General features: G+C 43.7%; 1 protein-coding gene across 1 annotated transcript; it reads left to right on the top strand.

Annotated features, from left to right (window-relative positions):
* The first annotated feature begins 764 nt into the window (after nt 1-764).
* On the top strand, nt 765-22,141 carry LOC123747280 (TAF5-like RNA polymerase II p300/CBP-associated factor-associated factor 65 kDa subunit 5L). The gene is made up of 9 exons (XM_045729354.2): nt 765-974; nt 1,876-2,009; nt 2,212-2,359; nt 4,264-4,373; nt 5,695-5,785; nt 8,744-9,747; nt 13,327-13,557; nt 15,006-21,078; nt 21,548-22,141. Exons 1-8 carry the CDS (start codon nt 906-908, stop codon nt 15,166-15,168), a joined length of 1,950 nt encoding a protein of 649 aa, XP_045585310.2. The 5' UTR covers nt 765-905; the 3' UTR covers nt 15,169-21,078; nt 21,548-22,141.
* The last annotated feature ends 803 nt before the right edge of the window (nt 22,142-22,944 follow it).

Here is a 22,944-nt window from a genome sequence, read left to right as displayed (position 1 = left end):
GCGACATTTTATTTGTTTTCGATGTCAAAATATTTTTGATTTTCAATTGATGTTAAAATTATTATAAGAATGATACAACACGAAAAAATGTATATTTCTGTACTTGCTTTACAAACACCAATTGAAATGATCTATACTAGAGTGACAAGTGACAAGTTCCTGCTGATCCACAACATGAACAACACAGCTCATTTGTTATTGAATTGTTTTACTTTATAAAGGTACCCCAGATACATGTGAGTAACAATCAGCTAAATTTCTTAACTAAACCTGACATAATCTACTCAAAAATGTATATCACTATGAAAAATATATATATATTGCAGGAGCAGAGAATAGCACAAATGTCGATAGGGTTGGCTAACATGGCTGAGGTAAACATGTCTGGCCGTCAGCTGGTGACTCTTGAAGCTTAGAGGAGATTCTCAGAGGGAGGAGAACTCGGTACACCTTAACACTCGTAGAGGAGACCACACCTCCCTCTGGAATCTCAGGGAGAAGAGGAGCTCTTCACACACCACCACCACCACTCACCCAACATAGAGACCATTCATTGGAGGGTGAGGTGCAGTGGTCTTCACACGACCTCAACGGGAGGAGTGGTCTTCACACGACCTCAACGGGAGGAGAGGTCTTCACACGACCTCAACGGGAGGAGAGGTCTTCACACGACCTCAACGGGAGGAGAGGTCTTCACACGACCTCAACGGGAGGAGAGGTCTTCACACGACCTCAACGGGAGGAGAGGTCTTCACACGACCTCAACGGGAGGAGAGGTCTTCACACGACCTCAACGGGAGGAGAGGTCTTCACACGACCTCAACGGGAGGAGAGGGCTTCACCCTCCACCCAGCGTATAGGAGACCTTCACCCACTGGATCATGACCGCCTTCACCCACTAGAACATGAAGAAATTTAGGACAGAAAAAATAATGGCTAATGTGAACGAGTATCTGAAGAGGAGAAATTTGGAGGTACTGTATGTGGTCTGAAAGGTCACAGTGGGATACCAGTACGTAGTTTACCAGTACCACAGTGGTCTACCAGTAGGATTACCACAGTGGTCTACCAGTAGGATTACCACAGTGGTCTACCAGTAGGATTACCACAGTGGTCTACCAGTAGGATTACCACAGTGATCTACCAGTAGGATTACCACAGTGATCTACCAGTAGGATTACCACAGTGATCTACCAGTAGGATTACCACAGTGGTCTACCAGTAGGACTACCACAGTGGTCTACCAGTAGGATTACAGTGTAAATGAATATTAAGAAGTTTAATGATTTTCTACTAAATTCCTGTTAATGCTATTAATTTAAATTATAATCATGTTATACATATTTATACTTGTGAAATTATTTTACAAATGAGTGATAGTTTCTTTGCAAGATATTAGCACAAAGATGGCTGGATGCCTAGTATATGACACAATTTCGTTCAACAGTGTATTTTTGTAAATGAATGTATCTCCATACAAATTTCAGCTACAAACTAGATTATGGTCATTATAAAAATCATTTCTCTCAATTCATATCAAAGGCAAAATCTTACTGAAGCGACCATACGAGTCATAAATACTTATACTCCACCCAAGTAAAACAGAAACAAGCAACACTTAGTGGGCCAGCCAGAGGCTTAGGGCCCGCACAGGAATATCCCTGCAAAAAAAAAAATATCAAAGTTGTATTTTCGAACAATGTAATATTTTTGTTAGTAGTGTACTGCAGCTGACAACTGAAGACTTGCAAACCCTACAATACTGCATTTAGATACAGCATTAAATGACTCAAAAAATTAAGTATTAAATTTATTTGTACTCTCTCTTTTTCTTCTAACATGAAGGTTATTCTTCAAGTTATCTTTATTTGGCAGAATCAGACATCAGGGGGAACAGTAACAGAGCAGCAAGCTGGAGTATTAGGCCTGGTGTCTCCCTCTACACCCAATAGCTTCACCTTCTCCACCACCTCAACTCACCATTCACACATTGATCATCAGTATGTCAGGTCTGTTCTTTTCCAAAAGAGGTTTCTTCCTTTTAAAGTTCTAAATAATTTTTAGGACTAATCATTGTCTGATAAATTTGTTGTACTGTATACAGTAATTAGCCATGCAAGATCTATGGTTTGAATATTACACATTTGTTTTTATTATTTTCCATTTTCTCTGTTAGCCAAAACTAATATGTCTCCACTGTTCTTTGTTCAGGCTCAAGTCATGGATGATGGAGGCAAGTGAACCATGTCGATCAGAGTTGTCACAGGTGTTGTTTCCTCTGTTTATTCATCTTTACTTGGAGCTGGTGGCTGGCACAGGACGGCAAGCAGCCAAGAAGTTTTTTGTAAAGCACTATCAGGTTAGATAACTTATATCTGTAGTTCAATAAATAAGAATGGATGCATTTATTGTCATGAGTTCTTAATGTCTTGCTCATTTGTTTTCCATTTTGTAAATACACAGCAGTATTAATATCGTAGATCATGTATCTGTAATCTTCATCACAGGACAGTACAATAATTTTTTTTCAAGGTATTTATATTTTCATTTACTGTAAATGTGAATTGTTGTAGGTTCTTGCTTAACTCTTAGTGTGGCTATCATAAAATGTGTCACTGTGCCTGTGTGCAAAAAAAAAAAAAAAAAAAAAAAAAAACATAAAATTATATATTTGCATTCAAAATGTAAAGAAATAAAAAAAGTTTTTATTCCATTCACTTGGGCTCTAGGACATCGAACCTCGGACACAAATGAGTGTGAGGCCGAAGCTGTATCGACCGAGCTATTGAGTAATCTTAATAAAAAAATGTTTCCAGAAGCATCATCCTTCTGCCAAAATGGATTTTTTTACTTTCCTTGACTACTACTGAAGCTCAGAGGCATTAGTGATCCACACCCATGTCATATAAATTGTCATCCACACTTCAGTGGAAATAAACATTCCGTTCACCTGCGTTCTAGGAGACTTGAATTGTGGACCCCACATGTGTGAGGTTGTAATTAGAGATTAATTCATCTTAAATTTTTAAACAGTCACATAGTAGCCCTTTTGGCATACCATGTAGTCAATTGACTTCATTCTGAGTGATTTTTTCTTCACACACCCTGCATTTGCCATACCCCTTGCTATAACCGTTAATTTAATATCTTTATTATCTTGCGAGATTAATACATATATTTGTATTGCTTCTTTATTATATTATTACAAGTTCTTATTACTTTGTTATTTTTATTATTCTTGTGAAGTCACTAGCACACGTATTGTTTTTGGCAGGTCCTTAATCTTAATTTTCCCTGGAATACAACGTGCTAAATTATTTAACAACTAGGTACCCATTCACTGCTGGGTAAACAGAGGCTACAGTTAAGACTTGGCGCCTAGTCAATCCTCCCTGACCAGGATATGAACCCAGGCCAAATCACTCGCTAAGCGCTGGGTGAGTGTTTTTACCACTGCACCACGGGGACTATAGTTAATCCCTTGAGCCTTCCAACTGAGAGGGTCTCCCTTCTCCAAAAATTTTGTTTATACTGATCAGCTGGATACTAGGTCTTCCCTAAGAGGTGGGTGAAGAATGGGGGGCAATGACCAATCTACAGACTGAATATAGATACTTAGTTATTTTATTTGTATACGTATTTGCACTGTAACTATGTATGATATCGGCCTCAAACTAAACTTGATTTTATGTATAGAAAGTGTTACCTAGCTGTATGAAGTTTGAATTTCAGGTCATTTCTCTGATGTGTCGTGGTTCATGGATCCTTCACCACTCCATTAGCACTCCATTAGTAGACAGTTGTTCCTCTTCTAATACTTGGTCACTACTATCAGCTGTTTTCCAACTTCAGTATCACGTAATACTTTGCTACCCTGTACAGTACCCGAGTTTCAGCTTATATTTTATTGATCAACTTCTCCTACCTTTCAGCATTATCTAACAGGTTACTGTATTTTGAATTCATTAATGAATAATTTCATGTTATTTATATTATCTTTTGAACAGGTTATATGCATCTAATAGTACAGTTTCAGATAGTCATCTTAATTCATCTTAGTTTGGGTAGAGGAAACAAAGTGGCCTATGAGACGCAAAAATAACACAAATGTCTACCGTAATTCTTTTAAATTTTGTGTGCATTGGGAGGTTCTGGGTGGGAGAAGTCATTAGACAAAAATAACTATAATACCACAATAATACTAATATTGTAATTCATAATAAATGTTTGCATTTGATATCCCTGTTGTGTTTTTGTTCACAGGTATTCTTAGTTAATCGTGACTATGAAAACACACTATCACAGGTGCTGAATGCAGCTAACATAAATGCATCGGGAGATATGAACTCGTCTCCTATTATTCAGAATCTCAAGTAAGTGCTGTACTTTACACAGTATTTTGTTAATATTTAGTACAAAATTTTGTACAGTTTTAAAGCTTGTAAACAGTAGTTTACTTGGCTGCCTTTAAATTGCCTTGTAGAAAATATTACTGTTTAATCATTATTTTTTATAAGAATTGGTTCAATAATTGTATTAATTTTCTTGTTGCAATGTCTTTGCTACTTAGATTATGGATGGGCAAGAAAACAAAATAATGTCAATGTTGTAGAGAAACACCAAGTCAAGAAAAGACTTTATTGAAGATAAATTGTGTTCGGTTGCATCTCTTCGCCGTTACCTGCGTGCCACGGCCTCGGTGGCCTTGGACGAGTTTTTGGTTGATCCGGTTTCCATTCTGCCCTGTTAAAGGTTCGGGTCTCCCAGGTCATCTGCAGGGTTATTCGAGCCAGCCTGCGGTCTATCCTCGTGCCTATGACGTTTGTAAGTTTCCGTTTTCGCTGCCGTCTTTGATAATATGTCTTGGGGCTGACATTTTGGCACAGGGTTTTTGGAGGTCGAACAGGGTCCTGGTCGCTCGCTACCTAATCAGTGTTCCTGGCCCTAGTCGGGCATGTGTCGCATTGGGTTGGTGGTTGCAGCCAGTTGTCTCGACTTCGAGTTGAGGAACGACCACCTCCCGAGTAAGTCTCTCTTGTTTTTATCTTTGGTCAAGTAGCTCTAGAGAACAAAGGAACCAAAAAACACCAGCATTGAATGTAATGAAATGCCATTTTTCTGGGTGAGACCCAGAGGCTCCCCGGCAACCCACCCTCCCTCTGGTCCGCAGTTTTGCAGTTTTTGACATCCAGCCTCTGAACTGGGGATGGATAGCTGTCACAGGGGTATGGAGCTCCCCTTCTTCCTCCTGGAAAGAGGGGAGCTGTGCAGATAGTGGAGCGGTGACAGGTGTGACGCCATGCTCGTTTTTAGTTGGGGAAGTTCTGTTCAACAGTTCAGTTTTCAGTATCAATTTTTTAACCAGATAGGGCTTGTTTTGAGGTGCCTACCTTTCTGGGTGACTGACCCGGTCGATGACATAGAATGCTTCCAACTACACAGGGGGGGTTTTTATAGGTCATTGCTCCTCGTGTCTCTCTGAGGAGGCCAGGTTCTGGCTCGTGGTCCCCAGTGGGCAGAACTCCATTTGCTTTGACTGATGCCAGGGTCTAATACATTCATATCGGTCCGTATAACTCTGCGGAGCCTCCGGGTCTCACCCAGAAAATGGCATTTCATTACTTGAAATGCTGGTTTTTTGCCCTAAGTTTCATTATGTTAATATGTTTCTGTTGAGCAATATTTCTATTACAGAAGTGGTAAATACCTGATACGTCTGAGTGAGCTAACTTTGAATTACTTCTTACGATACCTCAAAGCCACAGAAAACCCAATTTTACTACAGGTAAGTTTTTGTGATTGCTTAAAGTTTTGTGGGTTCATTTGAAGTTAGTCCTCATGTCAGCTATATGTATAGAATTTATACTATCAATCAAATATGATTAAAGTTGTTGCTACTCCAGCAAACTTTGTGTATGCATGTTTACCAAAGTCTTGTCAGTGTAAAGAGTTCTGGATAAATTTATTGAGAAATTTGATAGGTGGCATCATTATCACTCAAAGGTACTATTGTATAGGATATTAGAGGCAAAGTTTTGTTGTTGTTGTTGTGGAATATGCCTGGCATGGGTACCTTGGATACCATAATCGAGCAGCTGATACAATTAAACTGTCTAGTCTTTTCAGCTGTCTTGTATAATATTGATAGTTTTCACAGAGGTTAGGTTATTTATATCATTGAGATAGCTGTTTGTGTACATTACTTTCTGGGAAGTAATCTAACTTCACTAACCCAACCATCTAACTTTCTGGGAAGGTTTGAAATTTATTAAAGATATGATCATTGGCTGACAAAAGCACCAGAGCAGCTATTTTTTGTTTTCTGTGGAGAGCCCTCCATCGGCTCCCTGGAGCTATCAGACTGATACAATATATGTGATATTCGTCTGGGGCTTCAGTCACATGGAGTAATGCCTACCAGGAATCACAAGCCAGAACCTGGCTCCCTCAGAGAAGCGCAGGGAGCAATGGCCTATGAAAACTCCACTCTTTGAGAGTACTGTATACTCATGTCTGCTGTCAACTGGGTTAAGGCACTCAGAAAGGTAGGCATCCCAAAACAAACCCCAACTGATAGAATATTGCAACCCAAAGCCGAACATAGCCCAAGAACTCCCCCCCCACCCCCAAGAAAAGCAATGCAACAAGCAAAACAATCAAACCGGTGCGTGTGTTCCCCCCACTCTTCCCCCCGGAGGGGGCCTGCTCACCTACCAGCTTGTAGACTGAAGTCGACTGGGGCTGACATTACCTCTGGCCCTCGATATCCTGTCAGGCTTTTGCCCTTGCGGTTGTACCTGCTGTGTGGGTGGAGTGGTGGTCAGGAGAAAGCTGTATTTCAGGTTGCATGTACTTAGGGGGTCTCTTCACTAGGCGCCCTGTAAGTACTGTACTTTCCGTGGGTCTCAGGGGTTCTCTTCCCTGGGGCTTTCGGGTTCTCATTCCTGTGGGGTTGGTGTTGCTTTGCTATGACCTTGTCCTTGGGGTCAGCAGGAGTCTTGGTGCTATCGTTTGGCCCTGGGTAGGGACTGTTTGTTGCTGGTTAGGGTGCACGGTGCTGCGAGCTCGCATACCTAGCACCTCCTGTCTCTCTCTGGCCTCCTGTTGTTGTAGTACACTTTTTCTTTTTTTTCATTTGTTTTCCAGTTCTTTTCTGCCTGGTGGAGGGCTACCTAGCTCCCGATTAGATATGCCTAGGTTTCTTTAGGTGGTCCTCCTCTAGGGCTCCCATGGTTGCTCCCTTCAAAGGGGGTCAATTTGCCAAGTTATTGATGGGATTCAACCTGCTTTGCAGCACCAATGCCTGGGCTTTCCATAGGAACACATCCCCCTGTGGGCCCTAGAATCCCCCATCAGGGCTTGGGTTACTATGGATGTGCCTCCAGAGTCCCCTCTCGTCTTCTGTGTGTTTGAGGATTGTTCGTTGCCCCTGTCTCAGGGTGATGATCATCTGTTTTATCTCCGTCGTGCTGCTTGTTAGGTCGGCGACACCTTTGACCTGGAGTCGTGTGAGACTTGTTCCCTACTCGTTCTTCAATTTACCCATTGTTCTTCAGCTCTTAGGGGTCAAGTGGCTGTCGCATTTCATGGTAAGTTTTTGTTGTTGCAATGCGCCAGATTGGTCACCCGCTCCGATGCCCCAGGGCTGCCTCGTTTTGGGTTTAGCAACCCAGACTTGGGGGGGCGTTGGTCGCTTCGACCTTGGTTCAGTCTGCGCCCTCGAGTCCTTTCCCCCGTTGGTGTCTCCCCTCCCACCCACCCCACCCAACTGCCGGCTCCCAAACATCTGAGGCTTTCAGAGTCGGGGTAAGCAGAAAACATTGAACGATGTTTTTGTTCATTGGCTCCCTGGCACCCTCCATCCCTTCAGTTGACAGTTTTTGTTTTAGTTTTCTCAAGGGCGAACAGTCGGTGCATCAGTTTGATGATGTTTTACATGTTATATTGTTTTCTTTGGGGGGGGGGAGTTCTTAGGCTCTGTTTGGCTTTGGGTTGCAATATTCTGCCAATTGGAGTTTGTTTTGGGACGCCTATTTTTCTGGGTGCCCTACCCCAGTTGATGGCAGACATGAATATACTCTCAAAGAGTGGAGTTTCATAGGCTATTACTCCCTGTGCCTCTCTGAGGGAGCCAAGTTCTGGCTTGTGGTTCCCGGTACACAGAACTCCATGTGACCGAAGCCCCAGACTAACATAGCATATTTCATTTCGATAGCTCCAGGGAGCCACCGGGGCTCATCCAGAAAATGGCATTTCATTACATTCAACGCTGGTTTTTTGTTTATCATGGTTGGCATTTCAATAAATTTTTCAACTTGGTCTTTGAATGTGTTTATTGTGGGGATGTCTGTGGGACTGACTGGTGTTAGTTATAACAAACTAGAATAATGCCAGTAAGGTAAATGCCAACATTGGTTTGGGTCCCTGGAATATTTGTAGTAATACTGTATTAACATTAATTTATGGGGAGCTGTGGAGTTCAGTGACTTTTGGAGATTGTGGTCAGAGGGTTATTATTTCTAGGGAGTTTTGAATGTTTATAGTCAAAGTGTTGGCTGGATCCCTGAATGATAAAGAGGATTTTTCATGGGCTTTTCATGCTTAGTTTCACTCCTTTTAATCGGTTTTTGTATTACTAGTAGGTTAGTTTGGCTTGAATTGCTTTTGTGAAACTGAAAAAATATACACATCCAATTAGATACTGTATATATAACAGTCTCAAAATATTATGTTACTTTTTCAGATCTTTAATACATATATAGAGGTGGAAGTGGATGACTCCAGTGCTGGTAGTTCAGGAGCAGTTTTCCGTAGCCCAGAGCTAAACTGCAATTCATCAAATGCTTTAGTAAATGGTCACACACCAGAGTCTATGTCATCTGATTCAGCAATAACCTCAGCAGATGGACTGGACTGCAGTCAAGAGGAGTTACAAAAAATGAAAGATGTGATGGCCCGTATTAAATTAGCTCATCCTGCCCCACCATCATTGTGCGTATATACTGTTTCTAATGCCTATAATGGCTTAAGTTGTGCCAGTGTTAATACAGAAGGCAGATTGCTGGCTTGTGGATTTGAAGACAGTGTCATTAAAATGTGGAAGCTAACTCCTCCAGTACATAATGTAGGGTTTAGAAAGGTTAGCACCGTATTAGGACCCAGAGGTGGAATATCACATACCCTGTTAGCATGTGATAATTCACGTATTGAGGATGATGGTGATGTCAGAGAAGAGGAAGAAAGAGAAGAGGAAGAAATGATGGCAGAGGCAAGGAATGGTGGCAGAAGAAGAAACCGTGGAGGAGAGCTCTTTGCCCTAAGAGGACACAGTGGACCTATTCTTGATACTGCATTTACACACGATTCAACTTACCTACTGTCTGTCAGCGAAGACACGACTATGCGTCTGTGGGATTTGGAAAGTGGTCAGGCAGTTGCTCTTTACAGAGGCCACAACTATCCTGTGTGGTGTGTGGGAATTGCACCACTCACTATGTATGTAGTAACTGGTTCCTACGATAGCACTGCTAGATTGTGGACCACGGACTGCACATATCCCTTACGCACTATGGCAGGTCACACTCAATCAGTAGATTGTGTAGCTTTTCACCCCAATGGCACATATGTAGCCACTGGATCTTGTGACCGAACAGTTAGGCTATGGCAAGTAACAGATGGGGATGCAGCGAGGATCCTGCTCCATCATAAGGCTGCCATCAATGCTGTAGAATTTTCTCCAAATGGAAAGTAAGTTACATAAGTTCTTGTATTTTATGATAATTCACAGCATTATTATTTTCTTATGATATGCATTATATATTAGCAGACACACTAATCTATAGCTGTAATCTTTATGAATGTAAATGTATGAGCTTATATAAATATGTCTGTGGGGAGCAAGTTCCAGTTCTTGTTATCCATTTAAAGTCATGGTAAGAGACCTGTGCCTGTGATGTCCTGTCTTTATATGTCTGATCATAAATACAGTATGCCTAGTTTTAAAATACTCGGTTTTAACAACTTTCTTTGCCTGGTGCTTATTCCAGCTATCTACTACAATATTTGTGAAAAAACATTCCTAGTGTTTTAACAAAATTTTTGTGACTTAAAATTTGACTATGACTAACTTTTTGTTGTGCCATAATTCTATTCCTTAAATGTCTCCTGTCTTCAAATTTTGAGTAGTCTTGTGGACGTAAGTCTCATTTACTCAATAATTATATATATGTAATTATCCAAGTGTTAAGTGTAGTTACAGGATGAGAGCTGTGCTCGTGGTACCCCGTCTTCTCAGACGGGATACCACGGCATATCCCTACTGTCATATGCTTTGAGACTACCGATGATTTTGGCCTCCATCACCCTTTCACTTAACTTGTTCCAACCTGTCTACCATTCTGGTTGCGAAATAGAATTTGTTAATATTTTTTTACGGCAACTTTATTTCGTTAACTTAAATCTGTGACCTCTTTTTATTGAATGTTGTTGTTCAAGATTGTGCTGCTTGGAACAAAAAGTTCCAAGCAGCACAGGCTATGGTGAGCCTGTAGTTTTATTGAAGTTCCAGGTCTCAAGAATTCTTCTTTATCAGTATTGTTGATTCCTATAACTATTTTGTACATAGTGATCATATCTCCTTGTAGCTCTTGTCTTTCAGTTCCGGAAGTGTCGTGAGCACTAATACCAGATTATTTGTACAGTACTTGCAACAATATCAAATTACTAGTATATCACATTTATGATCATGAGATGTTCCTCTTAAAAAATAATATATATTACCACACTCTCTTGGGTTTGTATTGGAACTCACATTAGAGAACATATGGAAGGTGATTAAAGGCAATCGGGTTTTATAATTTAATTATATAAACTAAACTGACAATAATAACATTATAGCAAATCAAATGTTACTAATTTGGCTAGCCTTACCAATAAACACACTGGACCTAACTGGTCACCATCTACAACTCATATCCTCAGCCTATATCCTTAACTCCGAATTGTCACAACAACACTTCACACCCAGTTAGTCCCCCATACTATACTCAGACACTGCAGACTTAACTTGGGTCAACAAAATCACATCGGGTCCCCACATCGGCTTGGTTTCTCTTCGTCGCTGTTACACAGGAAGATCCTGTGTTACAAATCTACTTAGTTTTTATGATAGAGGTTATCTTGGTATCCATCTCTCCGAGACTCCATCTAGGCCAACTGCTTTATTCATATTTGGCTCCTTGAGCATTTTATTCTGAACATCGTAAATGAATATGAGGTCTTATGGTTTGCTGCCGCCTCAGGAAAGGAGAGAGGGATGACCATTGTGAACAGTTTTGTTTTTGTTTTATGACTACAGGGTTTGGTAAGGGGAGAGAAGACAGGATAAGTAGCAGAACATTGGAAGGAGAGAGGTTAAGACCTTTCTCTCTCTCTCTTAGTAAGAGAAGTCTTTTTTTTTTATTAAGAGGTTAACAAGAGAGGTCCTGTCCCATAGTAGACAGGACATAGTCCTGTCCACTATAGGTTTGTATATGTAGATGATACTTTTTTATATGGTGTGATTGGTTAGTTGGTTAGTGCATTATCCCCGAGTCATGGAGATGTCATTGGTGTTATGGCAGAGTTAACTTATGGCACTGCAGGTTGCTGGTATACTGTGGTGGCTATGGCACCACTGGTCTTCCATTTTTGTCCATAGAGGCTAATAGAATTGCTTACTTGACACTTTATGTGTACAGTATTTTAACAGCATTGTTTCTGGTTCTGTATGGTGATTCCTGGATTTTTAGTCACTCGTGATTTTTGTAATAATTTCTGGTGGGTTCTCTTAATTTGAGCACATTTGTTGGTTAGTACTAGTGGAATACAGTACACTAGTCATGGTTAAAAAAAATCATCATGTCTCAAGTCTTTCCATATAGCTCAATTAGACCGTCCTGAGTCACCAAGCCACAGCGAGTCCCATTTCTTTTCCAAGATAAGTAAATAATTCAAAGGCCATCCTTTTTATTCTGGCCTGTGGGGCCATTTACTTGTTTATTGTTCCTTGCCTTTAGTATTTGCTTCACGTGCATATGTTTACAAGCCCTACTTCTTGCATGAACTTGGTCCAGTATTTGCTATAAGCTGCATGTGTTTACGACAGCCTTTTCCTATGTGCATGTTCAGTGTTGTCACTGCACTGACACAGACCTCTCTGGTGTGTTCAGGAGTTCACCCCCTGAGAAGCCAGGCCACTGGGGTGGAGAACCTTGCATATATCATTGGGCTCTGGGGGTTCTACAGTTGGGGTGTTTGATTTGTTTTCATGTGGGGCAGACTAGGGTCATGCGCTTCTTAGTACAGCACTCGCTTGAGGCTTTTGTAGCAGTATTTATTCTGTAGGCTGTGTTTGATGTCATTCCTTCCAGAGAATGAAAAAAAGTATCCCTAATGCCTAGGTGTCCTACTTGGTTACACTTCTTCAGGCCCCGGAGTGCATCGCTGTGGATGCCTTTCGGCTGGACTGGTCTAGGTGGGGGTTTCATGTACCTCTGTCCTCGGTAGTAATTTGTAGGCTTTCTTGCACATTCTTTCACCTCCATCCTGCTCATGTGCTGCTAGAGCCCACTAGAGATTTTTCTGAAAATTACTTCCTAATCCATTGTTTGTGTCTTCATTATGAAACACTTAAAATACATGAGCACAGTCTGGACAGTTTAACAGGGGACCAACCAGAGATCCCCTGGAACAACCACCCCATTACTCAAGATGCGTGTATTTTCTTGTCACTTTGCAAATCGTCTGAGGAGAAAGTATTAAGGTGATGCTTTTATAGTTGTGTATAGATCTATCATGTTTTTAATTTTGTATAATAATGCTAAAAATATGAGTATTTTACGCAATAGCGAACAGGGCATGAAGAGGGCCAAACTGTTCACTGACAGGTGTGTTGTGAGGGGGTCCAACTGTGAAAATGTTGAAAAGAGGCATACTGTATTGTTGAGTGTTTTGATAGTGTAGTTTCACTTGGGATGTAGAAGCATCCAATTAATTATAGTCAGATATTAATTTAGTGTTCAAATCACAAAATCAGATAAAATGTGATCAGATATCCATGAAGAAAATGGAAACTGGAAATGGCTCTAGCACTTTCATATTCAAAACACCCTCAGAAACTCTGAAGTTTCTGAAGTCATATTTATCCATTATCATACATTCTAAGTTTGCATATTCATGATATATATATCTCTATGGTATATATAATGCAGGAGATAAATGTGTAAGCAATGCAAATTGTTTATATAAAAGTTATGATATTAACTTGTGATTTCTATAATCTGACAGATATCTAGCTTCAGGAAGTGATGATGGAGCAGTTGTGGTGTGGGATCTGGCTGGTGGGCGGGTGCTTACTGAGCTAAGTAGTGGATGCCAGGGTAGCAATGGAAGCACAGAAGTCTCACCACACCTAGAGTCCATGGTTGGCCTCTGCTGGTCCTCCGACTCGTCTCTCTTAATCTCTGCCTCCAGTGATGGCTGTGTGCGCACCAGTTATCTTGAGCAGGCACCATCTAGGTAATTATGATACTGTACATGCTTTACCCACAAACTCACATGAGTTGAACAAGACCAGATCATGTTTACTCTGTTCATGGGGTTAGGTCAGTGGGTTGACGATGAAAGGAGGGTAGGTGTTGTTTACTTGTATGATGAATTAGAAATGGCTCTCAATACTGTGCAGGGGCCCATAATATGGCAGCTGCCTGAAATGCCTCGACTTCAGTGGCAGGATTGGGGTTGTAAGAGTCAACAACCCAGCCTACAGCATGGTAGAGGCAGAAAGAATGATTGTCGCCTTGTAGCAAAGGTGGCGAACAGCCTTCAAAATCGTAGTTGGGGAGAGCAGGTTTATCAGGCCATCCTTTATGCATAATTGACCTTGCAAAAGACCCGTTGGGAAATACCAGGGCCCGCTGGTAATAAACCAGACAGGTACTCCCAGGCACTGGAGATGCTCGCCAAAGAAAATGGGAACCATCAGCAGCCCTTCTCTGTGCTGGAAAATGGTACCCCACAGTGTGCCATATAAATAAAGAGCGCATGCCATGAGTGCATACGGGACACATCTCCCGTCACGCAGGGTGTAGTCGCACCTCCACAGATCTCAGTATCATCTATTGATACTGGTGATGGCTCAAAAGGGCCACCACTTACGGGCTATTCATGCCCGTGCCACCTTTTGGGTGGCTTAATCTTCATCAATCAATCAATCATGAGTGCACCCCACACAACCAAATGATCACCTCTGACCAAGGACCTAAACAAAGAGGTCAGAAGACCCCTGAAATTCCCATAGTAAGGCACTCAAATGCTGCTCTCATTAGTTACTAGTAAATCATGTTACTCATTACTGTAGTTACTTAATAGGTGAATGTGGTTATTGTCATATGATGATTATCATCTGTGGGTGGACATTGGGTGGCTTAGGCTTTGTTTCAATCAACTCTACCCCGGTGGCCTGGCCTTGAAAGGACAAATTCCAAACACACCAGAGAATGAACTCTGTCAGTGCATGGGCAGTGATCACGAATACCCAGGAAAGTAACTACTGGGAGCATGCAGTTCAGAGCACAAAAAGCCAAGTCCACTCAACAAAACCAGACAGAAAACACACACCTGAAGCAAATACAGGACTACAGAATAATGGAACGATACACTAGCATCTCTTTACTTGGATGCAACATGTGCAAACTTTATTATTTACAATCATTTCGTCTAAGCTAACAACTGTGCCATTTTATTTCAGACTCCTATAATGAATACATTTTTTTTACTTCATTACTTTACAGTTTGTCATCTGCTCATAGCTGGTACCAATTTCACCTTTTGTGTTGATAAGAGAATTTTGTGCGATATACGTAACTAATTTATGATGAAATGCAAAATGTTAATTGCTCTATGTTTTTCTCTCATGCTTATCTGAAAGGTTATACATAATAACTGCTTATGATTTGTATTGACAGTGATGGAGGAGCTACATGGGAGCTGGATGAGGTGTGTCAAGTTCAGTGTGGTGGAAGTACAAATGGAGGAATGGGTAGTAATGGAGGTGGACAACTACTTCATACCTCCCTTACATGTCATAACTACCTCACTGCTGTCACTGCTCTTGATGTCGAGAGATAAAATCTGATCTGATATAACTTACATCATTGCTGAGGGTTTCTACTTCAGCGGCTGTAAAGAATCAAATTTTTAAGTTCTGCAAAGTCATTATAAAAAATGAAGTCTTCTTTTGATATCAAATTTATTTGTGCATTAGTATTCCTGGTCTCTAAAACATTAATTTATCATTGGTAATTATTGAAGTAGATTCTCCAGGTAGGTCCACCAGTGAATATTTTTAGTAGGAATTTTTATTAATTACTCGAGTACCCCCTCCCCGCTCAGCTCGTTGCCGTGTGGGGGCTTAGTGGGCGGCTGCCGGAGTGTGATGCTCCCTGGGACAGTCCTCTGTCCCTTTCTAGCCTTGTGCTCCTGCTGCCGTCCTCTCCAATTCTGCTGGGCACCTTTTCCTTTTCCTTCTGTTTCGTTTTTCTCCCCCCTCTTCTTCTATCTGCTTGCCGTTTCCTGCCGACCTTTTGCTTGTTCTGGTTCTTCCCTTGGACTTCTTCTATTTTGACGCCCGGGTGCTTGAGGAGGCACCTGTAGAACTGCACCTGTAGAACTGTAGTACCCGACGTCGAGAGCGAGGGGAACCTTTTATTGTCAATCCCCCTTTCGTCACTGAACCCGATTTCGACGGACTGTCGGTTTCTTAAGGTGGCGTTTGTGGGGCGTATACTCACGACGTACCCCTAGGAGGCCCCGGCAAGATCGGCGATAGCTTCTTGTTGGGTGTCCTGCCTCTAATTGTGGCTCCATGGTGGGTGTGGGGGCACATTCGTGAATGAATTTTTCTTTTCGTAATGATGATGACCCCTGTTTCAGCTGTTTCTGGTTTACCTTCTCAGGCTCGTGGGGTGGGCGACCAAGCCCCCGAGTCAGTCTGTGTTGGAAGACCGGGCTCTGTAGCCTCCGCTGCATTGGGCCCCGACCTTGCTCCTCCTTTGGCCTCTCTGACTCCTTCCCCTGGCTCCCCTCCCTCCTCTGTGGTTGGGTTGAGCCCCAAGTCCCCAGTAGTGACTACCTCGTCCCCTGGCACGGCTCCTTCTCTAGTTGTAACTACTGCGCCTTTTAACCCCTCTCTCTCTGGGGGTTCTCACCCCCGTCCTCGTCACGGCCGCCCTCGCTCGATTCCTTCCAGTTCTGCTACTTATCAAGCCTTGTTTGGTCCTGCTTCGTGGGCCAAATATTTTGATCTCCTCCCTCTTGATTCTGCGCCTCCTGACGATTTCTCCCTCCATCGAGAGGGAGCGCCTCGCTCCTTCCCCTCCCATTTCGGTGGTTGCGCCCCCTGTTCCTGCTATGGAGGTTTCTTTAGCCCCCGCTTCCCTCTCGGTTGCTGCCCTTGCTGAGGTACGCTCCCCTCTTTCTACCCCTCCTCTTCCTGCTGCTGTCCTTGACTGCTCCTCTCCGTTGTCTCCTCCTCTTCCTCCTCCTCCTCGTCCTCCGGACCCCGTTCCGCCCACCTCTGTTCTCCCGTTTCCTTCCCTCCGTCTTTGCTCAGTTTACCCATGCCCCCTAACCCTGACTTTGCTGACCCTGATCCCGACCCTGATATTATTTAACGTGCTCTGTTGCTCTTTCGCCTTTGTTTCTTCCTTGTTCTCTGTTCTCTGTCCTTTCTCTTCTCGTCGTTGTCCATTCTTCAATGGAACGTTCGAGGTTATTATGCCAATTTCCTCGAACTCCAGCTTCTGATTTCGCGGTTTTCGCCCCTTTGTGTCTGTCTCCAGGAGCCGATGCTTGGTGCTCGTCCTGGTCGTTTTCGTGGCTATTCCTTTCTCTCCCCCCCCCCCAGCCGTTGCTGGGGCTTCTAATTCTTCTGCTCTTTTGATTCGTGCTGATGTTCCCTTTGTTCCTTTACTTTTTCCTTCGCCTCTCCATTGTTCTGCTGCTCGTATCTTTGTGGGGAAATGGTACACAGTTTGTTCCATTTATCTCCCCCCGAGTGTCCCGCTTTCTCTTCCTGATTTGAAACACCACCTAGACTCCTTGCCGGAGCCTGTGCTCCTGCTAGGTGACTTTAATTGTCGTCATTCTCTTTGGGGTGACGTTCTGACGAATACCCGGGGTCGCCTTCTTGAGCCGTTTCTCCTCTCTTCTTCCCTGTCTCTTCTGAATTCTGGTGAGCCCACTCATTTGGACTCTCGGACTCGCACCTTTTCTTGTCTTGATCTTTCTCTCTGCTCTTCTTCTCTTTACTTATATTTCACATGGCAGGTTCTTGATGACCTCCATGGAAGTGATCATTTCCCCATCCTTGTTTCCTTTTTCTCTTTTCGCCCTTCCCTCTCTTTCCCTAGGTGGCAGTTTGCTAAGGCGGACTGGACCCTATTTACCCTCAGTGCTACTCTCTCTGACCTCTCCCTTCTACCTCTCTCTCGCGCTCTCCTCCTTTTTCATGACACTGTTTTCAACGCTGCCCTCCACTCTATCCCTCGCTCTTCCTCTCGGGGTCCACGGAAGTGCATTCCCTGGTGGAATGCGGACTGTGCTCGGGCTGTCCGCTGTAAGCGTGCAGCCTGGAAGAGGCACTGCCGTAGGTAGACGACTGATTCTTTTCTTTTCTTTCGGAAAGCGAGTGCGGTGGCCCGTAGGGCGATCTGTACCGCTAAGCGTGAATGTTGGGCATCTTATGTCTCAACAATTACGTCCGAAACTCCTCTGGCCCAGATCTGGAAGCGTATCCGCAAGATAGCGGGTAAATTCGTTCCCGATGTTTCACCGGTCCTTCACCTCCATGATACTCTTGTGGCGGACCCGTTGCAGGTCGCTTCCGTACTGGGTTCCCACTTTTCTTCTGTTAGCTCTGGTCTTCATCTTCACCAATCTTTTCTTCTTCGTAAACCTGTCCTTGAGTCTCGTCCTTTAGATTTCTGCACTCGTCTTCGACTTCCCTATAATGATCCCTTCTCTTTCTCTGAACTTCGTTCTGCCCTGGCCCTCTGCGGTTCTACGGCGGCGGGCTCCGATGGTATTCATTATGAGATGCTTCGCCATCTCCCTCCGTGCACGTCTCAGTATTTACTGAGTCTGTACAATCGGATCTGGGAGTTGTCATCAGTCCCTGAGGACTGGCTCGATGCCGTTGTTCACCCTGTTCGCAAACCGGGGTCTCTGGGTACTTCCCCTAAGGACTTTCGCCCTATTGCTCTCACAAGTTGTGTCTGCAAACTCTTTGAACGTATGGTTAACGTTCGTCTGATGTGGTTCCTGGAACACCATCACCTCCTCTCCCCTTCTCAATTTGGTTTCCGCAAGTGCCGCAGCACGACAGATGTCCTGGTGAACTTGGAGGTCTATATTCGTACTGCTTTTGCTGCGAAGACCTCCGTTGTTGCCGTCCTTTTTGACCTGGAAAAGGGCTTACGACACCACTTGGCGATATCATATTCTATCGCAACTTCATTCTTTTGGCCTTCGTGGTCATCTCCCTCTCTTTCTCCGCAGCTTCCTCTCCCGTCGTTCCTTTCGGGTGCGCCTTGGTACCGCGCTCTCTGCCTCTTTTCAGCAATACGAAGGTGTGCCCCAGGGTAGTGTTCTGAGCACTACTCTTTTTCTGGTTGCCCTCAATGGTCTTCTTTCCTCTCTTCCTTCTGGTGTCTTCTCCGCTCTCTATGTCGATGCTCTTACCCTTTGCTGTCAGGGTGATGATTCGCCTCTCCTTCAGCGCCGGCTTCAACTTGCAATTGATGCTGTGTCGTCTTGGGCCACCGATCATGGCTTCAAGTTCTCTACTTCTAAGACTTGTGCCATGACTTTTGCGCGGAAATGGGTTGTTCTTCGTCCCTCTTTGTCACTTTATGGTCATCCCCTTGAATACAAAGATTCCGCGAAGCTTTTGGGGTTATTCCTTGACACTCGTTTGTCTTGGTCTCCCCATATCTCTTACCTCCGTGTTGAGTGCTCTAAGGCCCTTACCCTCCTTCGGGTCTTGTCTAATACTTCTTGGGGGGCAGATAGGCGCACTCCCCTTGCTTTACATTCCTCTCTTGTCCTGTCTAAGCTCGATTATGGTTGCTCTGCTTACTCGTCTGCTTCTCCTTCTACTCTTCGCCGTCTTGATGCTTTGCACCATACTGGGTTGCGCCTCAGTTCTGGTGCCTTTCGTTCGACTCCCATCCTTAGCTTGTATGTTGACACTGGCTTCCTGTCTCTCCAGGACTGCCGTGATTGCTACTGTCTTCGCTATCTTGCGCGGTCCTTGCAACATCCTTCCTCTCGCCTCTGTCGTGCTTTAACTTTTACCCCTCCTGCGGTTCCTGTTCCTCTTCACCACCTCCCTCTTTCTGTCCGGTTATCTCGCCTACAGGATTCTCTTTCCGTTCGTATTTCTGATGTTTCTCCTCGTGTTGTTCCTTCTTTGCCCCCGTGGAGGGTCCCTCTTCCGCGGTTTTGTACATCCTTGACCCGTATCACTAAAGCTTTTACCCCTCCTACGGTTCTAAAACGCCTTTTCCTCGAGCACTTTTCTTCTCACTCCCGCTCCATTTCTGTCTTCACCGATGGGTCTAAGTCAGCGGACGGTGTTGGCTACTCTGTTGTTTTTCCTGATTGCACTTATATGTGTCGCTTGCCTCCAGAGACTAGCATCTTTACAGCGGAACTTTATGCTATTCTCTATGCTCTTCGTCTCCTGCTTTCTCGTTGTCAGTCTTCCTTTGTAGTTGTTGTTGACTCTCGTAGTGCCCTCATGGCTCTCGGGTCCTTTAATCCGGTTCATCCAGTAGTTGTCGAGATCCAGCATTGGCTGTTTCTCGTTCACAGTAAATTTAAGTCGGTTGAGTTTTGTTGGGTTCCCAGCCATATTGGTGTGTCTTTAAATGAGCGTGCGGATGCTGCTGCCAAGGAAGCTGTACGCTCTTGTCCCATCTCTCGTAAAGGCATTCCGTATTCCGACTTTTACCCGGTTATCCATTCCTCAGTCCTTACCCGTTGGCAGGCTTCTTGGTTGTCTGTTACTGGTAACAAGCTACGTACTCTTAAATGTTGTGTTTCCTCGTGGCCGTCCTCCTTCCACCGTAACCGGCGGTGGGAAACAGCTCTGGCGAGGTTGCGTATTGGCCATACTCGCTTAACCCCTGGTCACTTGATGGAGCGCCACCCTGCTCCTTATTGTCCTAGTTGCATTGTCCCTCTTACGGTCGTGCATGTCCTTCTTGAATGTCCTGACTTCCAGGACGAGCGTGTGTCTTGCTTTCCGACCGCCTCTCGCGGTCACCTGTCCCTCGATAGAATTCTTGGTGACTCGGATACTTTTGATATCGTTCGCCTTATGCGTTTTTGTTCTCGTATTGGCATCCTTGGTGATATTTAGCGCCCTCTGATTATTTTGCGTATTTGATGGTGCTACATAGCCTTCCCGGTTTGGTGCCTTCTTTTGATAATTACTGTACTTACTTACCTTCGGAGACTAGCATCTTTACAGCGGAACTTTATGCTATTCTCTATGCTCTTCGTCTCCTGCTTTCTCGTTGTCAGTCTTCCTTTGTAGTTGTTGTTGACTCTCGTAGTGCCCTCATGGCTCTCGGGTCCTTTAATCCGGTTCATCCAGTAGTTGAGATCCAGCATTGGCTGTTTCTCGTTCACAGTAAATTTAAGTCGGTTGAGTTTTGTTGGGTTCCCAGCCATATTGGTGTGTCTTTAAATGAGCGTGCGGATGCTGCCGCCAAGGAAGCTGTCCGCTCTTGTCCCATCTCTCGTAAAGGCATTCCGTATTCCGACTTTTACCCGGTTATCCATTCCTCAGTCCTTACCCGTTGGCAGGCTTCTTGGTTGTCTGTTACTGGTAACAAGCTACGTACTCTTAAATGTTGTGTTTCCTCGTGGCCGTCCTCCTTCCACCGTAACCGGCGGTGGGAAACAGCTCTGGCGAGGTTGCGTATTGGCCATACTCGCTTAACCCATGGTCACTTGATGGAGCGCCGCCCTGCTCCTTATTGTCCTAGTTGCATTGTCCCTCTTACAGTCGTGCATGTCCTCCTTGAATGTCCTGACTTCCAGGACGAGCGTGTGTCTTGCTTTCCGACCGCCCCTCGCGGTCACCTGTCCCTCGATAGCATTCTTGGTGACTCGGATACTTTTGATATCGTTCGCCTTATGCGTTTTTGTTCTCGTATTGGCATCCTTGGTGATATTTAGCGCCCTCTGATTATTTTGCGTACTTGGTGCTACATAGCCTTCCCGGTTTGGTGCCTTCTTTTGATAATTACTTACTTCCTCGTGGCCGTCCTCCTTCCACCGTAACCGGCGGTGGGAAACAGCTCTGGCGAGGTTGCGTATTGGCCATACTCGCTTAACTCATGGTCACTTGATGGAGCGCCGCCCTGCTCCTTATTGTCCTAGTTGCATTGTCCCTCTTACGGTCGTGCATGTCCTTCTTGAATGTCCCGACTTCCAGGACGAGCGTGTCTTGCTTTCCGACCGCCCCTCGCGGTCACCTGTCCCTCGATAGAATTCTTGGTGACTCGGATACTTTTGATATCGTTCGCCTTATGCGTTTTTGTTCTCGTATTGACATCCTTGGTGATATTTACCGCCCTCTGATTATTTTGCGTATTTGATGGTGCTACATAGCCTTCCCGGTTTGGTGCCTTCTTTTGATAATTACTTACTTACTTGTTCTCGTATTGGCATCCTTGGTGATATTTACCGCCCTCTGATTATTTTGCGCTTTTGATGGTGCTACATAGCCTTCCCGGTTTGGTGCCTTCTTTTGACAATTAATTACTTACTAATTACTCGAGTAATCAATAGGTCATTAACCTTAGTTTTTCATTAGTCTTCTCATTAGATTTCCCAACACTGCTCAATTATTGCTATTCCCTTATCAGCCTGTACATTTTCGTTTAATTCCATCATTCCTCACAATTTGTTTAGTTAAAATAAAGTATTTTATTAAGGTTTAGCAAAACCCACAGCAGTAATGTAGCAATCAGAGTTGTACAAATATTATTGGTTCAATAAATACTGTGTATTTTCCTACAGCTAATAAGATAGTTTGATTTTCCTTAATACAATTTCTCTTGTGGCTAGAACTTGTAGTAATTGGTATACTAGATAATTTAATTTATAATTTCAAACTGAGGGGTATGTTGGGAAGAGACGAGATATGGCGAATATCATCTTTCACTATGCAATAAGAATCCCTCATGAAACCTACGTTTGTTGCAGTGGGAGGTTGGGTGGTTCTTCATTTGAGTGCAGCAGGATCTGTTGGCAGGTTCCTTTTGGGCCTACTAGGGAAGAAGCATGATCAATGCTGCCTGTGCCTTTGCCATTTGTGTGGGCCATGTATATCAATTTTTTTTTTTTTTTTTTTTTTATCAAGAAGTCGAGCTTAATCAATGGCTGTAATTTCTGGGGAATTGGGAGGAGAGGGGGAACATGCTTCCCTGTTGGAGGAACGGGGTAAAAGTGATATGTTTAGTGAAGCCTGACAATGAATCGACTAGTAAACCTAGCTCTACTTGGATCAACTGAGGGTTTGGCATTTGCAATAGATTCCCTGTGCTGCCATTTAGGCCTGTTACCTGCATATACTTCCCTATTTTACTGTGGGTCACTCAAATGCTTATAATTTCCCTAGTTAAGCTTTGTGTTAGGTGGGGTGCAAGTGAAATTTCTCATCTTGTATATTTTCCATTCTTAATAATCTATCACAGGCATTGTTAAGATCTAACTTCAGGAACAGGCCAACTGCCTTTCATCATCTCCAAGGTTCTAAAGGTTGCCAAAAATGTCCAGGTGAATGCAAGTGTGGATACTCTTGTTTTACTGCCTCTTCCAGGTATAAGT

This window comes from Procambarus clarkii, chromosome 94, assembly GCF_040958095.1.
Source record: "Procambarus clarkii isolate CNS0578487 chromosome 94, FALCON_Pclarkii_2.0, whole genome shotgun sequence".
NCBI lineage: Eukaryota > Metazoa > Arthropoda > Malacostraca > Decapoda > Cambaridae > Procambarus > Procambarus clarkii.
The sequence above is the reverse complement of the archived record's forward strand: the minus strand, read 5'-3'. Positions and strand labels throughout refer to the sequence as shown.

Bases quoted from the DNA above. Each gene is read 5' to 3' on its own strand.
- LOC123747280 (XM_045729354.2), top strand. From the start codon at position 906: ATGAAGAAATTTAGGACAGAAAAAATAATGGCTAATGTGAACGAGTAT. The intron at 2,360-4,263 runs GTTAGATAACTT...TTTTGTTCACAG, and splicing joins TTTTTGTAAAGCACTATCAG to GTATTCTTAGTTAATCGTGA. The intron at 9,748-13,326 runs GTAAGTTACATA...ATAATCTGACAG, and splicing joins GAATTTTCTCCAAATGGAAA to ATATCTAGCTTCAGGAAGTG.